General features: G+C 36.4%; 1 protein-coding gene across 4 annotated transcripts in view; it reads right to left on the bottom strand.

The window, feature by feature from the left end:
* Positions 1 to 16825, bottom strand: part of OSBPL3 (oxysterol binding protein like 3) — a 94235-nt gene continuing 77410 nt past the window's right edge. For all 4 annotated transcript variants that reach the window (XM_064674733.1, XM_064674756.1, XM_064674743.1 and 1 more), the window contains 7 exons: positions 16365 to 16428; positions 13293 to 13371; positions 11759 to 11903; positions 10380 to 10524; positions 9575 to 9701; positions 9236 to 9358; positions 1 to 7755 (listed from right to left, as the gene is read on the bottom strand). In XM_064674733.1, the coding sequence (XP_064530803.1) occupies positions 7659 to 7755; positions 9236 to 9358; positions 9575 to 9701; positions 10380 to 10524; positions 11759 to 11903; positions 13293 to 13371; positions 16365 to 16428 (780 nt within the window). In that variant the 3' untranslated portion in view covers positions 1 to 7658. The remainder of the gene's footprint in view (positions 7756 to 9235; positions 9359 to 9574; positions 9702 to 10379; positions 10525 to 11758; positions 11904 to 13292; positions 13372 to 16364; positions 16429 to 16825) is intronic.

Here is a 16825-nt window from a genome sequence, read left to right as displayed (position 1 = left end):
GCAGCCAGCCATTATTTTTATTTTTTTAATACAAATTGAAAAGTAAGAAATTGGTAATTTAGGAAAACAACTTTTTATAGAGAAGTTTTAATAAAGAAGAACAATGTTAACTAAGCAAAATAAAACATATTTTCAAATTCTAACAACTGGTCTTAGTAAAATAGCAAGTGAAACATCAGCTCAAAAAAATCCTCAAAGGGAAGTAGTGCCTTAGAGAAAGACAATAATTCTTGAAATTACAGTCAGAAACATCAGATGATGTTCATACACAACATCTTGTGTTCCAGGAATTTATTACTGTTTCAAGAGTCTGTAAAAACTTACGCCATTGAACCCACAGAGACAAATTCTCAGTTAACTTAAGCCTCAGTTATACTCAGCTCAGCAGAGCAACGCTGATTTACCTCAAATGAGAGTTTACACATTGTAATTTCAAATATTTCCCCTGGTACAGAGTAGGCAAAGATACAAATTCATAAGTATACAGCAGAATTGGGTATCTGGCCAGCTTTTTAACCCCATTTAAAAACACAGAGTAACCCTATAAATTCTTATGCATCTGCTACACCAGAGGGGTCTAAGTTAAAAATCAATAAATTGAGCACAGAGAGCAACATTTGCAAGATAGAAGAAATATAACATAGGCATTAAAACACAAACCAAACCAAAAAAGCCAAGGTGTGTCAGTTACTATGTAGGGCAAGCTTACCTGTCAGTGCTTTTCCTCACACTGTGGTGGTTTGAATCATTTTGCAGTAAGCAAAATGACTTTAAAATAGAGATTAATGTAAAGGAACAGACAACTGAGCTAAAACACAAGCTGGATGCAAGGTCTATATGAGCCAAGTTTATACCTTGCACTTCTGTAGGGGAGAAAAACCTGTTTTGTCTGGGTAGCACTGACCCCACTGTGGGTACTTGGCATGGTATAAGCTCAAGGAGCGAACATGAGAAATTCACTCCATATCCATTTATCTCTGAAACAAGTTCCTGCTGCCCTCCATGTTCACAATTAGGGCACTAATGAGCATCCCATGCCATCTTTCTCTCCCTTTTATAAAAAAATATTACTGCTTCTATCAACAGTGACTTTCCCAGCAACTTGAACTAAATGCTTGTTATTTCAGATACCAATTAAACCATATAAGATCTCTATTAAATTAATCAACAACAAAGTAATTCTCCCTGACATGATGAGAAAGTTCCAAAGTTCTTAACTCAATAGAACCAAAATGGCTGGATTTCAAAAAACAGGAACTGATTCTTGCCCACTGTAAAAGCTGTTTTTCTTTTGGCCTCTATCCTAATTCTGCCATGTACAACAGCTGAGGATATTTTGTGTGGTAACAGATTTAGAGATCCAGTTTTCCCAGCTCTTCTTGGAACCTCCATGCTCCCTCCCACCAAATCTTTGTAGACACTGAGCCTGGTAAATGCTGGAGAACTGCAGTCAGGAATCTCATGTTGTTCAGGAATTACACTCACTGTACTCCCATGTTTTTCAAGATCCTAGTCCATCCATATTGCATCTTATACACATATGGTGGGACTGTGAGACATAGCTGAGATCTGACTGGAACACCTGTCCTGAATCACCATCGCTAAGGGAAAAGCCACCACACTGATCTCCTTTCTTTCCAGTTATTTATTTTATCCAGTAAATACTATGTTTCCTTGTTTTTAAAAGTTGTTTTATGAACATTTGGTTTGTGGTTTCCACATTCATGCTAGAGCACAACATTTATGTTGCACATCTGTCTGCTAAAAGCTGCTTTTAAGAATAAACTTCCAGCTGTAAATGGATTCCATCAGCTAACCCCTTTCCCTGCGCCAGTGTCTGGCATGATAGCCATGAAGCAGAGCTGTACAGAGCAGTACAACTGGAACACTGCACAACTATACAATAACCAGACAGATTGTAAGAGTGATAAATAAGGCTTCTAGCAGAGGGAAGCTTTTTCCTACTTGCCATTTTGGGAACTGTAAAAAGCACAGCAGCAAGACTTGGTTCAGCTGTCACTAACAACCTTTGAAAAAAGGTGCTTACAACCCCTGGGAAAAAGTCAGGGTGCTCTATGACCTTTTGCAAGTATGATTTATTGACATCCAACTAAATTGGTTACAGAGACAAAAATAATAAATCAAATTTTGCATCAAGGTGCTCCAACATTATAAATTTTTGGAGTAAGTGAAGCAAAAACTGGGAATGGTCCTGATTACAGAAAGGTTTCCTAAAAATCTGAAAGTCAGTGATAATCTGAAAGTCAGTGATCATTCTAATGTATAAGATATCATTCCTTATTCTGAAATCACTAATGCTCTATCAAAACAAACAACAAATTCAGCATTTAGCAGCTTTGTGTAATACGTCATACAGGTGGCATGTTTTTCCAATACTGGAACTAATAAAATACTGTTAACACAGATACAAGACTGCCTGATTCTCGGGAATACCAACCATCTCCAAGGTGTGGAGTTAAAGGAGTTCATCATCTCTTGTGGATCAACCTCCGAAATATTCTCATAAGCTTTAATACAGTTTTGTTTTATACAACAAAAACACCAAATCCACAATTTATATAAAAAAATGAACCGTTTAAATAAATCTTTAACATATGGCAACTATTTATGTTGAAAATTTCTCTTATTGCTTTCAAAAGCTGCAGAAAGAACAGTATCTAAGAACGGAGGAGTACAATAATACATTTGGTGATAAGTTACAGTGTTTACTAAGTTTCAACAGATAAGCAAGATAATGTGCAATTTATTAAGAACCCACAGTTGCTGGAGTAAGTTGCATCCACCAGTAGCTAGAAAATAGAAAGAATGAATTAGTGAATACCGTGAATTTTATTTATAATAAGCATAACCCATGAATGAAAACACACTCAACCAAAAAAACCATTTTATTTTAATGTCACTCCTTTGCATAGCACCGTCTGTTTCTAGCCCTTGCAAGATGTATTCAGATATGTGGAGAGGCTGGATTTCATCCTTCTCTCTAGTATATATGCACTGTGTGCCAAGTTTTGCACTCCTCTTCACCTTGCCCCCTCTGAGCTGTATACCAAAAAAATGCTGTATTGAACTAAGTAAGATATGCCAAAAGCTTCCTGCTCTGCCAAGCTGGTCATTTGGAGAGACAACACAAGAGATTCACACAAAAGCAGATGCAAGGACACTAATAACTAGGAGTATGCTGAGCAGTATAGCTGCACTTTTCCCCAGCACACTACCCTTACCAAGTCTGATTCCAGAGTGTAAGTGGGAAAAAAGTCTTGTTCTCAGTCAAGGAAAAGATACACAAGTAGGCCACAATGTTTATGGGGAGAGATTTTAACTATGGTTTGAGGCATGATTTATCATTTAAAAGCTTTTTAGAATGGACTGTTTTCCTATTCAGAGATTTTTTTAATAAAGAGAAGAACAGGACATTGAATAAGGACTTGAAGACATAAGGGACCACATAGAAAACCTAAACAGGATTGTAAACACCTGAGGGAAAGTAAGGGGCATGGAAAGGGGTGAGGTCTTTGTTAGGCTGGGGTTTTGGAAGCGGTTGGTTTGTTTGTTTGGAGATCAGCACTTGACCTTTGTGCAACCTGAAAGCTGGTTGGGCCCTGGTTCTGGCTCCATGAATGGTGTTCCTTTCTGCACAGTGATCTGGATTCAACACTAAACTAGCAGACAGTAAGGGGACTGTGTTTGCAACCACTACATCCTTTAGGAGCCAGGTTTTAAAAGAAAGCAGCAATCTTGTTTCTAGTCCTTCAAAGAAAACTGATTGGTGGAAGAACAGATCTCTGGGATGTTTCCTTTTCAGAATTTGGGTTTGTTTTGGTCTTCCTTCCAGGCATCTAGTTTTCTGAGCTCTTTATAAAGAATCTAAGTCCAGACTGCTAGATCTGTATTTTAAAAAGCATCTAAAAGAAGTAGATTGGTGCTGGCAAACTAACACATCAAGCATACCTTAGAGAACAGAGATTCAGAAAGGAATGCAATTATTTATGGTGCATTCCAGTTCCACTTGGTCTAAAGGGCACTTTATGCTACCTGGAGTCGCCTCCTGAACCAGTGATGCTGTTTCATAATTCCAAATCTACATTGTACCAAAATCAGAAACTAAGCATCTAGCCTGCAGATCTGGAAGTAGAGCTGTGAGTTTCTGTTCCTATGAACACTATTTCCCTGGACTTTTTTTTCCTTTCTATGCTTTGCAAACTGAGCCAGTGGTTTAACACCAAAAGGCCTGAACTGCTACATTACTTTGACATAAGTTTGCAGTGAAGGTTTTACCTTATGAACAGACACACAAAGAAAGGAAGAGCTGGATGAATTCTTCTCAAACTGACCTCCAAGATCATATTAAGTGATGTTTATAAAGTCAATAAATAAGAGAGCTATAACAGCAGACAACGGCCATCAGGAAATTTTAAGACTGATCCATTGAACTAACACAGCTTGGGGATCACTTCTGTGTATGAAACGTAGCAGTTAAGTTACTTGGTGCATTCTCTTTACCATTCAGGGTAGAAATAGTGGGAAAGAAGTCCCCCAATGTCAGTTATTAAAAACAACTTGTCTTAATTATATTGCAGAACACTAAAATAAATTTGGTACCCATCAACACAGCTGAAGTTTTGGGGAAGAAACTTACCAGAATTTGATATTTTACCAAGAATAACTTTATAGAATATATTACGGTTTGTGAATGATGAATATATTTTTATGCAGAAATACACAGAAGTAACATCAAGACAATTTCCTTCCACTTCTTAATATATAGCTGACAGAAGTTTAGTAACTAAACCCAATTATTTAATAAAAAAGTAAGCAGGGAAAACTATACCGCTGTTGGAAACGCAGGGTCAGAGGATCATTCACAACTGGTTACATCGTGCTTGCAGGTGTGTATTAGAGATTTTAAAAAGGATCTATTACTTGTTCAATGATTTTGCTTCATGCATTTAAGAAATGCCCTAGATTATTCTCAGGCATTGTTTTTCTGAAGATGATATTAAAATTCTTCAGTTTACCTTCTTGATATGGAAATTTTGACAAAGAAAATTTTATATAAGGCACTGCTCAGCCCAATGCTTCTTGTGATCAATCCCATGTATTTTAGACAGTTTAGATTGTAAGATAGAAGGCAACACTTCCAGTCTGATTTCTCAAAAATCATGAATCAAATAATGAGATTTGTTCTGTTTAACACCTGCTGCTTTTAATGCATTACAACTTTTAACTTTCCCTTTTGGCCTCTAATTCTTTAATTTTAGGTGCTATCAAATATTAGGTCATATGACAAAGTATGGGGGAATCCTCTCCACACATAGAATATACAAACCCAACAATATATTCAGATATATAACTGATATATATGCAGATCAGTCAGTATCACAGTAGTTGCCAAATATGACAATGAGCAAGCTTAATGTATCTTCCATAAATTTTGCTCCTTTGCCTAGAAGCTTTTTTTTTATTTCCGCTACCCTCTTTTGTTGTTAAATGAATGTTATTTTTAGTATAAATGGTAATTACCAACAGCAAAGATAACTACAATTAACCACTCCAATTGATGCCAAGTTTTCACAGTTAATACAAGGATAAAATACAGGAAGGGAACAAGTTATGACAAGAACCTCATTTTCCTTGAAAAGCCAAACAGCCCCCAAAGGTTAAGATTTCCTTTGGAATCAAAGCCCAGATTTTGTCTTCATATAAATGTGAACCTTGCCTTGTTGTAAGCTGTTGGCATGGTAGTCAAGTCTTAAAAAGACATATTAAATATAAATAATTATGCTAACTTCTTTGGTAATAAATTACAGAAATTATAGTGAGGCAGAGTTCCTGGGCAAAGTGAAAAATAGTGAAAAAGCATTCATCTGCCTCTGAGACAATGAGGCTTCAAGGTAACAAAGAAAATTCAAATATACATCTAATCTGACATTACAGATTTTGTTTAAAATGGAAAACCTTCATAGTTTTTCCTTCATCTTACATATACTACACGGATCCATTTTTAATGGGTTTTCTCTAGGACAATGCAGCACAGTTGCAGTAAAGTGCAAGCTTTTCTAAGCTACTAGTCTGTCTGCCTGCCTAGGAGTCTACCTTATCCCTGCCACACCCAAGTGTTCCAGTCATAAGCCAGTTTAACATGCCAGCTTTTGTATTTGTTTCATGCCATTACAGTGGCATGGAAGAAAAATAAAAGGGGGTGGTGACAGGATATAGACCTATCACATGGAAACTGCATTGTTGCCAGAGTCAAAGACACACAGAACAGACTTAAAGAATCACAGATCAGGCTTGAGTTGCAGATAGGTAGGAATGCAAATTATTCTGTTAATGACTGTGACATTGTGATTTGATGGAAAAAAACCAAAAAATACTGCCCATCTCTATAATATTCATTCAAAAGTGCTACATTTTTTTCCTGCTCACTTTCTGACCTATGGTTTAGTAGCTTCACAAATCAAGCCATACATATAAAATATAGGAAAGGGATGCAATTGATTTAGTGCAAGACACTTCAATATTTATCTGAAAATAACAAACAAACAGAGGAAGATCAAAGACTCCATACACTTCTCCATAAGGCAGATGGTAGTTTTTTAAATATAAGATCTAAAATATGTTGTTTATTTCTTAAGAGGTAGAAAATATCAAAATACTAGGAAAAAATTTCTAGCTTAAAACAATCAGTTTGCTTACTTTTTAAAAAGTCTTACTGTTGCAATTTTTAGGTTAATAAAAACAAATGAAGCTATGGAAGCACAGGATTTCGTGCTCTGTATAGATTTCACTTACTGGAAAGAGAGAGAGCTTCTTCATCTACTCAGTGCTCAAGCAGTATATACAATAATCTCCTCCTCTTGCCCTGTTAGGGGCTATAAATTTGAAGTGGAAATTTTTCCCAGTGGAAAATTTTGGCGATTCCTGAATTTCTAGCACTACATTTAACCTGGTACAATTTATGTATAAGGCAGTAGAACCACTGACGCAAGCTCAGAACTACCTCTTCCATAATACTAAGAAGAAAGTTATTAGAAACAAAAGCTTATTTAAATCTTTTCTACAGGCAGCAAAAGATCATATTCAGATTCCAGCACCAGCTGGTAATCTTGTTTTAGCAATTTATACCTGCCCAGAGACAGCTGAACTACTCATTGCACTGTGGAATCCAACCTACAGTTTGAGTTACTAAGGCTTGCACTCTGATTCCTCAGCACAGCTAGGAGATGCTGATGCTACTGCCTCCAATGCAATTTAATAAGGCATAAGTTAACTCACAGCTGATGTTATTACACATTGAAAAAGTAGTGTAAAAGCTCCTCTTTTCCCTCTCACTGTTTACATTCAGGACTATTTATTAAATATTTTATAAAAAGAAGTTAGGGTATTTATACATTCAAACAATCATTGCAATAGTCGAGTAAAGGAAACAAATTAATTATGAGATTCTAACTTAAGCACAATTTTGAAGATATGCACATTTGCACACATACACACACCCCACACATACACTATGTGTGTGTATGTGTATATATATATATATATGTGTATATATAGATATATATAGTTATATTTTACATATATGTCTTTTGAATCAGATCCAAGAATACAGCACAGAATATCTTCACTTAGCTCCTCTTTCACCAGAGGACAGGATTGTCCAGTTTGGAAAAACCAGGTTCTTTTCTAAGGTCCATGTAGGTTCCATTGCTCACCCAGGAGTCATCATTGGATTTCCTGTCAAAGGTTAAATAAATGTCTTAAAAGTAAAGCTTATATTTTCCACATATATGCTGTGTAATGCAGTGTAGTACTATGCACAGATACCCAATCCAGCCCATGAACCAGGTGCAGTGCAACTCATTACAGCCTGCAAACAAGCCAATATAGCATGAAGAGTCGAACAGGTATGTCTGCACATTGAGAGATGCATCTCAATAACCCACTATTCACTCTCACTGTTATATGTCTGTGCTTGGTACTTAAAATTACAGCCCAGGTTTATTTCATGGTCTCAGAAGCAGCTTTGAGGGGAAACTTGACTTCTTACCTGTCCAAAGATGGCTCACCATGTTTATTGCATAAAGAGAGCCTATAGCTCTCAGTCAAGAGCCAAAAAATCAGTCTGCTTTTAATCTAGTGCACAACATGTTTGGCACAATCGCTAATTACTCTTTTAAGTAAATCAAGGCTTGTGGCAGAGAGAAATCACTACTGAAAAGCCAAATGCATTAATTTATATCTGCTCTAATACTTTTGCTATATAGTAATTAAATTCTTTATTCCACTATTTAAATCTACAGCACAAAACTCCGTTTTCAAATCCTCATTGTAAGGATTCAAATGCTGATCCTTATTCGCAATTCTCATTGTGAATATACAATCACAAAGTATTAGACTGCCTCTATCCTGCTGAAAGTAATATTTGCTTCTCTTTAGTAGGTGTGATTGGCAAATGATGAGTTAGCTCACCAGCTTATCAGATATCTAGTGGTCTGAACCATTCTCTTTTTGCACCTATTTATACCTATTATAAATATTTCTGTGTTCCTCTATTTTTTCTATTCAGAAAAAATAGAATCCCAATCTGTTAACTGTGATACATAGGCCCATACAGCATTCACCTTGGCTCCAACTCTTTCACTGCAGGAGAAGAGAGAAGTTGGAGGGCAAAAGACCACATCCCCACTGGCATTCATTTTTGTCTTTCAATGGCTGAAGTCTCCTGTTTAATTAATTTACAACAGGAAGAGATAAAGTGCCCTCAGAATGATAATTCTCTCCCTATAAAATAGGGGAAACCTGTTTGAAAACAGTGCTGGAAATGAAAGGCTCCAACTCAGCACACTTCTGCACCAGGCAATCCCACTGAATTTAACTGAAGTTCAGCAGAGATAATTAAGATAAATCCAGCTATTTCACCTCGTTTGAAAGAATCAAAGATTCTGTCAGTCAGGCAGATTCAAATGTAGACTAAGTATCAATTGCCATCAAGGCAAAAAAATTAAAAAGAAATTCAAGGATGCACTAATGAAAAAGTAATATATAATTCTGAGTTTTAACTAAGTCTGGAGTATGCTACATCACCAAAGTATAAAAAAACGAGTATCTAGAAGAAACCTGGAAAAAACTGGAGCCTGCTCCATGATAATTCATAATCAGATCTATAATTAGGAATTTCAATAAATGATAGCATATGCTAAATATTATATAGTACCTGAAAAATCTAGGCTGATGCTCTAGATTGTTTTCTTCTAGCACCTTCCGTCGTTCTCTCTGTAGCTGCTCAATCCTCTGCTTTTGTATTTCAGCTCCTTCAATATTCCCTTCCTCTAGAAACCTGTAGCAGCAGCAATACAAGACACAATTGGTGTTCCTCTCCCCCATTTTGTGGCAGATAGTTCACAGTGTTTCAAAGGCAAACAGCTACATCTGCAGACAACTACACTATCAAAAAGCACTTAAGGAAAACTAACTCAAAATAGTCTGAGTTTAGGCCAAAGTGAGTGTATGGAAGATTAAGAACAATTTAAGGAAGGTATTTAAAACTTTTTACCTTTGGTCTGGTCTAAAACGTGTATCAGTGGATGGGAGTAATGACTTAGTTTGAAGGTCCAATTCATTTAACTCCAGTGCAAATTGAGTAAATCCATACCATTGTTCATAATCTTTAGGCATTGGATCTACGGAAGAAAAGAGTACATTCAGAATTCCAAGTAAATGTTATTATCTTTAGAATAAAAATTCCAAGCTCCCTTCAGTCATTTGTTTATCCTTGATCCACAGCCTCAGTTCTGTGGGAACAAGAGGTTTTTAATAATGTAACAAAAGAGAACATCCCCCTTGATAATTGCTCTGCAACAAGACAGATTTCTGTTCTCTCAGCTGAATCAGAGCACAACTGTGATGAAGGCCATACTATTATCATAGTGCTTTTTCAAACTACAGTAGACAAAATCCCATGAGTTTGGGAGGAGTTCAGTTATGGCTGTCATTACAGAACTGAGCTTTGTGGGCTATCCTCCAATGTTTAACACATGAAATACATGACACTTCTTTATACAAGCAGTGGAGGGGTTTGTTCCTTTTTTTTTTATTTCCCTCCTGTTAGAGTCCTCAATACCTACGTCATGCCCAAATACGAAAATGAGGGAGAATGGAGAAAATGCAGGAAGCCACAGGATTAAGTTCTCCATATTATTTAAATGATGTTCTTCTGGTCTAAATTCTAAATGCTTGACAAAAATCTAATATTTTACAGAGAAATAAAAAGAAATTGAGGCCTAGTAAAGAAATAAAAACAGTAAGCTCCTTCTCAAGCAGATCTCAGTTCCTGTACAACAGCTGTTCTGATCACTAACTTGCTCTCCATATGCAGTTTGAAGATGAAGTTGTTCCACAGTATAAACTTTCATGCCACTTCCCAAAGAGTCGATGCACAACTTTCCCAGCTTTATCCATGACACTGCCTTCAATCTCATGTGCGTTTGGATTCCAGTACTTCGCCTAGAATTAAAAGGAACAAGGGAAAAAAGGTGCATAAGAGCTCAAGTGTGGTTCATTTTGCCATGCCAGTAGCACCATGCTGCAGAGCAGTTTTCTGAAATGAAAACTATTAATTTCGGTGTGCATTAAAATATCATATGCAAACAACTGCTGTTAGTACTATTAATCAGCTTATTAAAATACTAACATTGAGAATCGTATTTATGTGGTTTAACTTTTTTAGGGACAGTACTATGCGAAGCATAGCTGATCTTTAATTTTGCCCAATGACAGTTGACACGGACTCCCGACTTAGTTATCTACATCTTCCCCAAATTTGCAGAAGAGGAAGAGAAGGAACTGATACTTTAATCTCCCATTTAGACAATTTACAATATCAAAAGCGTGAGATTTGTAGGCTCTCAGTCTTTAAAATTTGAACTCTAAACATCTACTGCAGCTCTGAAACTACATTACAGTATTTTCAAATAAGTGTTTGAAAAAAATAATCACCCTAATGCTTCTTAGAAAGCACTAGATATTCAGGAAAACAAATAAGAAAACTTTCCTCCTGCTGCTGAGCACCATGCTGCATAGGTACACTGAAGTAATTCCTTGTATCTGTATGGTCTGCTCTGTGTAAAGCACAGCCTTTCTCCAGCAATCAGACACAGAAAATGCAGATTAAGGTAAGTCTCCTAGCATGCTTTGCAAAACTATTTCTCGGGTTGGAAATTTTAGCATTGCTTTGTATTTTCATTGATTTCCTTTATTAAGAAGAAGACATCTATTACCAAAACCAAAATTTGATTTCAGTTCTAAGGACAATTCCTGAAGAAGTTGTATCTTGAGGCCTTGTAGTGAAGAAAAAGCTTTGAGTAACACCATAACCTACAGCTGTTGAATGAATACAACCACAGCACATGCCAGTGGGTTAGCAGGAGGCATGTGGTAAACCGCTGTCAGTAGACAGCTTGTACCTATGTCTCCCATCAAACTGAGAGTAAGTTTTCCATGATATTTCTTCCTTTCCTTTCTCCATACTTTTCCCTAACACCAGTGAAATCACCTGAGAAAGCTATTGTTTCTCTTTCTTGTCAGGCTCTGCCTAGTAAATGGCAATTCCTTCAGAGTTAAAGTTGCTCAGAATCACAAGTAATTACAGCTTGTAAACAGTAGTACTGAGCTTCATCAGAGAGCATATCCACCCACTGCTGTGTGTTAGAAAAGACACTGCCAACATTGCTGTGGTTACCTTTATGAAAGTCAGTTTGCAGTGGCAAGTGTCATCATTAAGATTTTTGATGATGATCTCTCCATAGTGTTCAATCCATCTCTGCCCACTTAAGATGTTATGGATGCAAGATGTCACCTTGTTCCATGCAAAATGGTCTTTAAAACTGTAAGGAAAAATACACACAAGAAAAATCATGTGTCTTGTTCAAATGAGCTCATAAACTTGTGAAAATATTTGCAGAAAACTTGATCAAAGAAACTCAAAATACATTTTTTTTTCCTGGAATGCCTCATTTTCTTGTTCCACACCTTCTCAAAACAAACCCTATGACAGCAATCCTGTCTCCCACAAAACCTTTTTTGCATCTGCTATAAACTTTGGTCTTGAATTCAGATTTCTCTCAATTTACTTATCCTTCTTTACCAGTTTTAAGTTTCCAAAAGAAATCATTCTAATGGCTTCTACTGTCTGAAATGCCCATTTCACAGCTTGTAACACAGTGACAACGGAAAACACAAGGACATGGGCCACCAGAGTCATCTGACAACTTAGTGAGTGGGATGAGCTTGGCTCAAGCTCTCAAGGCTGAGCCTATGTTTTCGCTTTAGGCAAGAGCAAAACCTCTCACCAGCTACTTCAAGATGCAGTTGCACACTGGAAGATAGCAGACAGGGAGAGATGAACAAATGCCAATAAGGTAACACAACATTCTACCTTTTATTAAAGAAGGAGGTGTTCTTATAAAACAGCTTTATAAAACATCGAGGAAAGTTTCATGAAGACATATTCTACAGTTTGTTCTGGGTACGAATAGCCAAGTCACTACTGGTAAGGTAAAGGATAAACTTAGAAAGCACCAGTTTCCCCATAGCAACTGCTTCACACACATTCCATGGAGATATTGGAATCTGTCCTTACCTCCTATTCGTCCCTTGCTTTCACTTACTGCTTTATAAGAGCACACACACAAAGACAGTTTTTACAGACCAGCAGATACGTGACCAATTTACCCCACAGTAACTTGTTTTTCTGCCCCTAACTATGCAGGTCACATGGTCTATCACAAATGCTAAAAAACTGTAATTGCTCCAAAATTAACCTTAATACTAATGCTTTATTTTTCCCTATAGCCTTAGCACCTTTTCTGTACCTAATTCTATATCAAATACACAGGGATAGAAACCAGCACATGGAGATCACATATAAATCAAATTGTTTTCCAGTTCATCAGCCCATTATGAGTTCTAATATTAGTTATCTTGCTTCTGAACCCTCATTCACATCCTAAAAACCTTTCATTCCACAACTTAGGCTAGCTGCTATGAACATAACATGGTTTATACATTACCTTTTGGATAACATCTTACGATATCACAATTTTATCCACTTAAAAGAAAAATGCTTGCTTAGTCCCTTAGTTTGATGAGTGCTACGTTCTTGAACTATTTTTATTCTTTTTTTTAAATTGGCAAAATAATTAATTTTGTACTCTTTCTTTGGAAAACAGATTTGTGCCTATGTGTGAACAGCAATGCACAACTGCAGCACTTACGCTGGAAGAGTTACATGTGTTGTACCAACTGGAACAATTTCCATGGACTTTCCCCAGAATTTGTTTTTCCATCTTACATCTGAAACAGGAAGAAGAAAAAAAAAGATAGGTTTAGTCATAGGCATGGATGAATCAGTCTGTTCCTGAGTTCTACTTTATTGTCAAGACATTCAAAATAACAAACTGCAACATAAGTGCTCAAAGAATGCTGTGGACCTTTGAACATTGGTTGTTGGGTTTTTTGTTGTTTGCTTGTTTTGTTTGATTTTCATTATATTATTATTAAAATAGCAAAGTAAGAGATGTTTAAAGTCCTCTCAAAAACTTTTTCAAAAGAAAGGAATTTGAAAAGCTATAGGCAGCATATACTTGTCTACAATTCAGTTGCTAGTGAATGAATGCAGACATTTTCAAAAACAAAAGCAGAATTTCAAATACAAAAGTATAACAAGAACATCCACAGTGAAGAGGTCAAAGAATGTTTCAAAAGGCACAAAATTACAGAGGGATTTAGTCTAACTTCCTCTGTAAGTTTAACTGTCCTTTTAAAATCTTGACTGAATCACAGAAAGATGTCCAAGTCACTTCATTTCTTAAAAAAAAACCCAAAAAGATAAGAAAACTCAATGCAAGTTTAACCAAATTTATTGAGCAAAAACACCTGGAGGAGAAAGAAACATAGAGAAGCATGGCAAAAGGGGTTTAGATAATCAGATAGTAACTTCCATAATAACTTCAGAGCTCAGGGGAATAGTACCTTTCCTATATCAGACACCAGGAACTCCATTTCCTACACAATCTGAAAAAGAGGGGAAAATTCAACTCTAGTCTCAAAAAGATGTTAGTTCTAGCACAAGGAAAACAAAACACTGTTTCCCGTGCAATTCTGGGGGGAAGCTGTTATGGTGGCTGTGAGATAGATGCTCAAACCACAGTTAGGAGATTACGTATCTGCCAAGTATATATGTACAAGTGATGACTGAGCCACACCAAGCTGACTACCATTGCAAAGACTGGAATGGGACATAAGGCAGAATGGAAAAAAAATGATCCTTTTCTTATCAGTTGAGAGAAGGACCTTTTGGGTTTTTTTCTGTTTTGAAGTTTGATGCTTAGTCAGCATCTTCAGTGACAGCGATTCTGTTGTGATTCCTTCACCGCCCTATAACAGGTCCAACACTACTTTGAGTATGACATAGTTGAGCTGAATTCTGCACTAGCTTTCTCTCTTCTGCAGTGGGATGGAAGAGAAAGAACAAAACAGCAAACCCTGCTGAGTTTAACAGTTTAAATGCATTACCAGACTGTTTCACATTCTATGTTCTCACAGATGGCAAAGCTGTCCCACAGTGATCAGTATGTGGGAGACATCTTGGGAACCAGTGTGCAACTTGATCATGCAAGAATTTTACGACAGCAGAGAAAAGCAAAGTGTTATTTCAAAGATATGCTCAGACTAATTCAGGCACAGATGTTGTAATAACTGGAACTTTCTTAATTTCTATTGCTCATGTGTCGACACTGTTTTGCAGAGTCAGCTTCCTAAGTCATGAAAAGCTACTTCCAAAATATCTGTCCCTGTCAGAACTCAGTCTTCTAGTTCACTAGAAATGATCAAGAGATTTATTGATATTGAAACACATGAACTAAGGTCTGTTTCTGGTGGGATGACAGCACTACTCTGGCAATGTTGCTGAGTACTATCTCCTTTTCAGCTGAGAAGGTAATACAGCAAGTGAAAAGATCTTTGCATGCAGAAAGAACTAAACTCACTGACAAGCTGCCTTTATGATTAACTTGATGTTAATCTTTCTACACATAAGTTAATATAACCCCATTACAAGAGGTCACAGCATTTAAAAACTGCCTTTGCTATGGAAAAAAGTCACTGTCTAGACCTCCTGTAAGCTCAGCTAGCCGCATTCAAAAACGTAACAAACAAGAAAACCTAAACCCTACCGTACCCTGATCAATTCTCCAGTGCTCATCAAGACCAAATCTCAGACTCTTTCTCATTAAACAGATTCTCAGCTCTCATTATTACAGCAGACCTTTTTTCTCTAAATGGAAGTGTTAAAATATTTGAGTGATAACAGTTGTCAAGATTCGTTAAACAAATCAGTCTCATCTATTTTTATTAAGACAGGCTGCTATCTAGTCTTATTTATACAGTATTCAGTTACTGAATATGTTTTTGGTCATCTTAGCTTTTTGGCTAACAACAAAAGGATTCTTGTGTCTCTGTATTTGCTTACAAAGCAAAGAATTACATGGAATAATAAAACTCAGACTAATGGGTTCCAATTTCTTTATGGCTACATCTGTAATAACTATAATCAAGTCAGCAGAGTCAATCATAAAAAAAAGATTATAATATGGCTACATTGTGAATTGACAAACCTCTAGGTGAAGGATTTTAACTGAGTTAAAAGGCATAGTTATGTTTTGTGCACACTCCAAAATTATCTAACCACACAAGGTACTATTACTGGCTGACATCTTCACCAGCATTACACAGCAAACAAAGCTTCAACACACGTCTTTTGAAACAATGTTAGGAGTTACACAGCACAAAATCTTACATACTGTAATAATGCCAGCATGTAAATGTATTTTCCCTTGCTGCTAAGCCCATTTTTGAGAATTACTTTCAGAACAGGTTTACAAGATTTGCCAAGGTTCAGGATTTAACTTGTAGGTTTTTCCATGCTGTCTTCTAGATTGTTTGTTTTATAAATAGCTTGAGGTACAATTCTTCTTTACTAAAAAAAAACACACACACACATCCAGAACCCCCTGATTTTTAAGAACTGCAGATATTATTACATTAAAAGAATAATCAATGTTATATATAAAAAAACAAACCAAACCAAAACACTTTGAACTTTTTTATAATAGCAGAAAATCCAAGTAAGAAGCATGCAAGTAAGTACAGGTTAGCATTTCTTAAAGGCATTCTAATACACTTAAAGAAGGAATTTCAACTTTTCCTAATTTCTGCATATTTTGTGTTAGACATACAATGAAAATATTATGAACACTATAAAAGTAAATGAGAGAGTGAAGAGTTACCTTGCCAAAAAGCAAAATTCACAGATTCAGCATGGCATGCAGAAATAGGTGGATGGTGACTGACCTAACAAGACATAAAAGGGAGGATAAGAAAGATGAACATATTAACCCTTGAACTGTCATTTTGGTTTGTGTTTTTTGGTGTTTTCCCCTTTCACTCCCATACGGCATTTACAATTTGAACATTTACTTTCCCTTTGCAGTTGTGCCCTGAAGGGGGAGGCAGTGAGATTAATAAGGTACTGAGGCTTAAGGAGCCTTGAAAGAAATGGGAAACACTTATTTTAAAAGGCCTGTGAATTTTGTTTGAATGAAAATCTAGCTATATATTTTATACTTTGTTTGTAAGGTGATAATTAAATTTACCCTTTGGACCTCTTAATAGATTAAGCCACACTTTGAGCACACAGACAAATTAAAACAAACAAACAAAAAACCCCCCACACAACAAAGGGCCTAAA

Source organism: Pseudopipra pipra, chromosome 1 (assembly GCF_036250125.1).
Source record: "Pseudopipra pipra isolate bDixPip1 chromosome 1, bDixPip1.hap1, whole genome shotgun sequence".
NCBI lineage: Eukaryota > Metazoa > Chordata > Aves > Passeriformes > Pipridae > Pseudopipra > Pseudopipra pipra.
The sequence above is the reverse complement of the archived record's forward strand: the minus strand, read 5'-3'. Positions and strand labels throughout refer to the sequence as shown.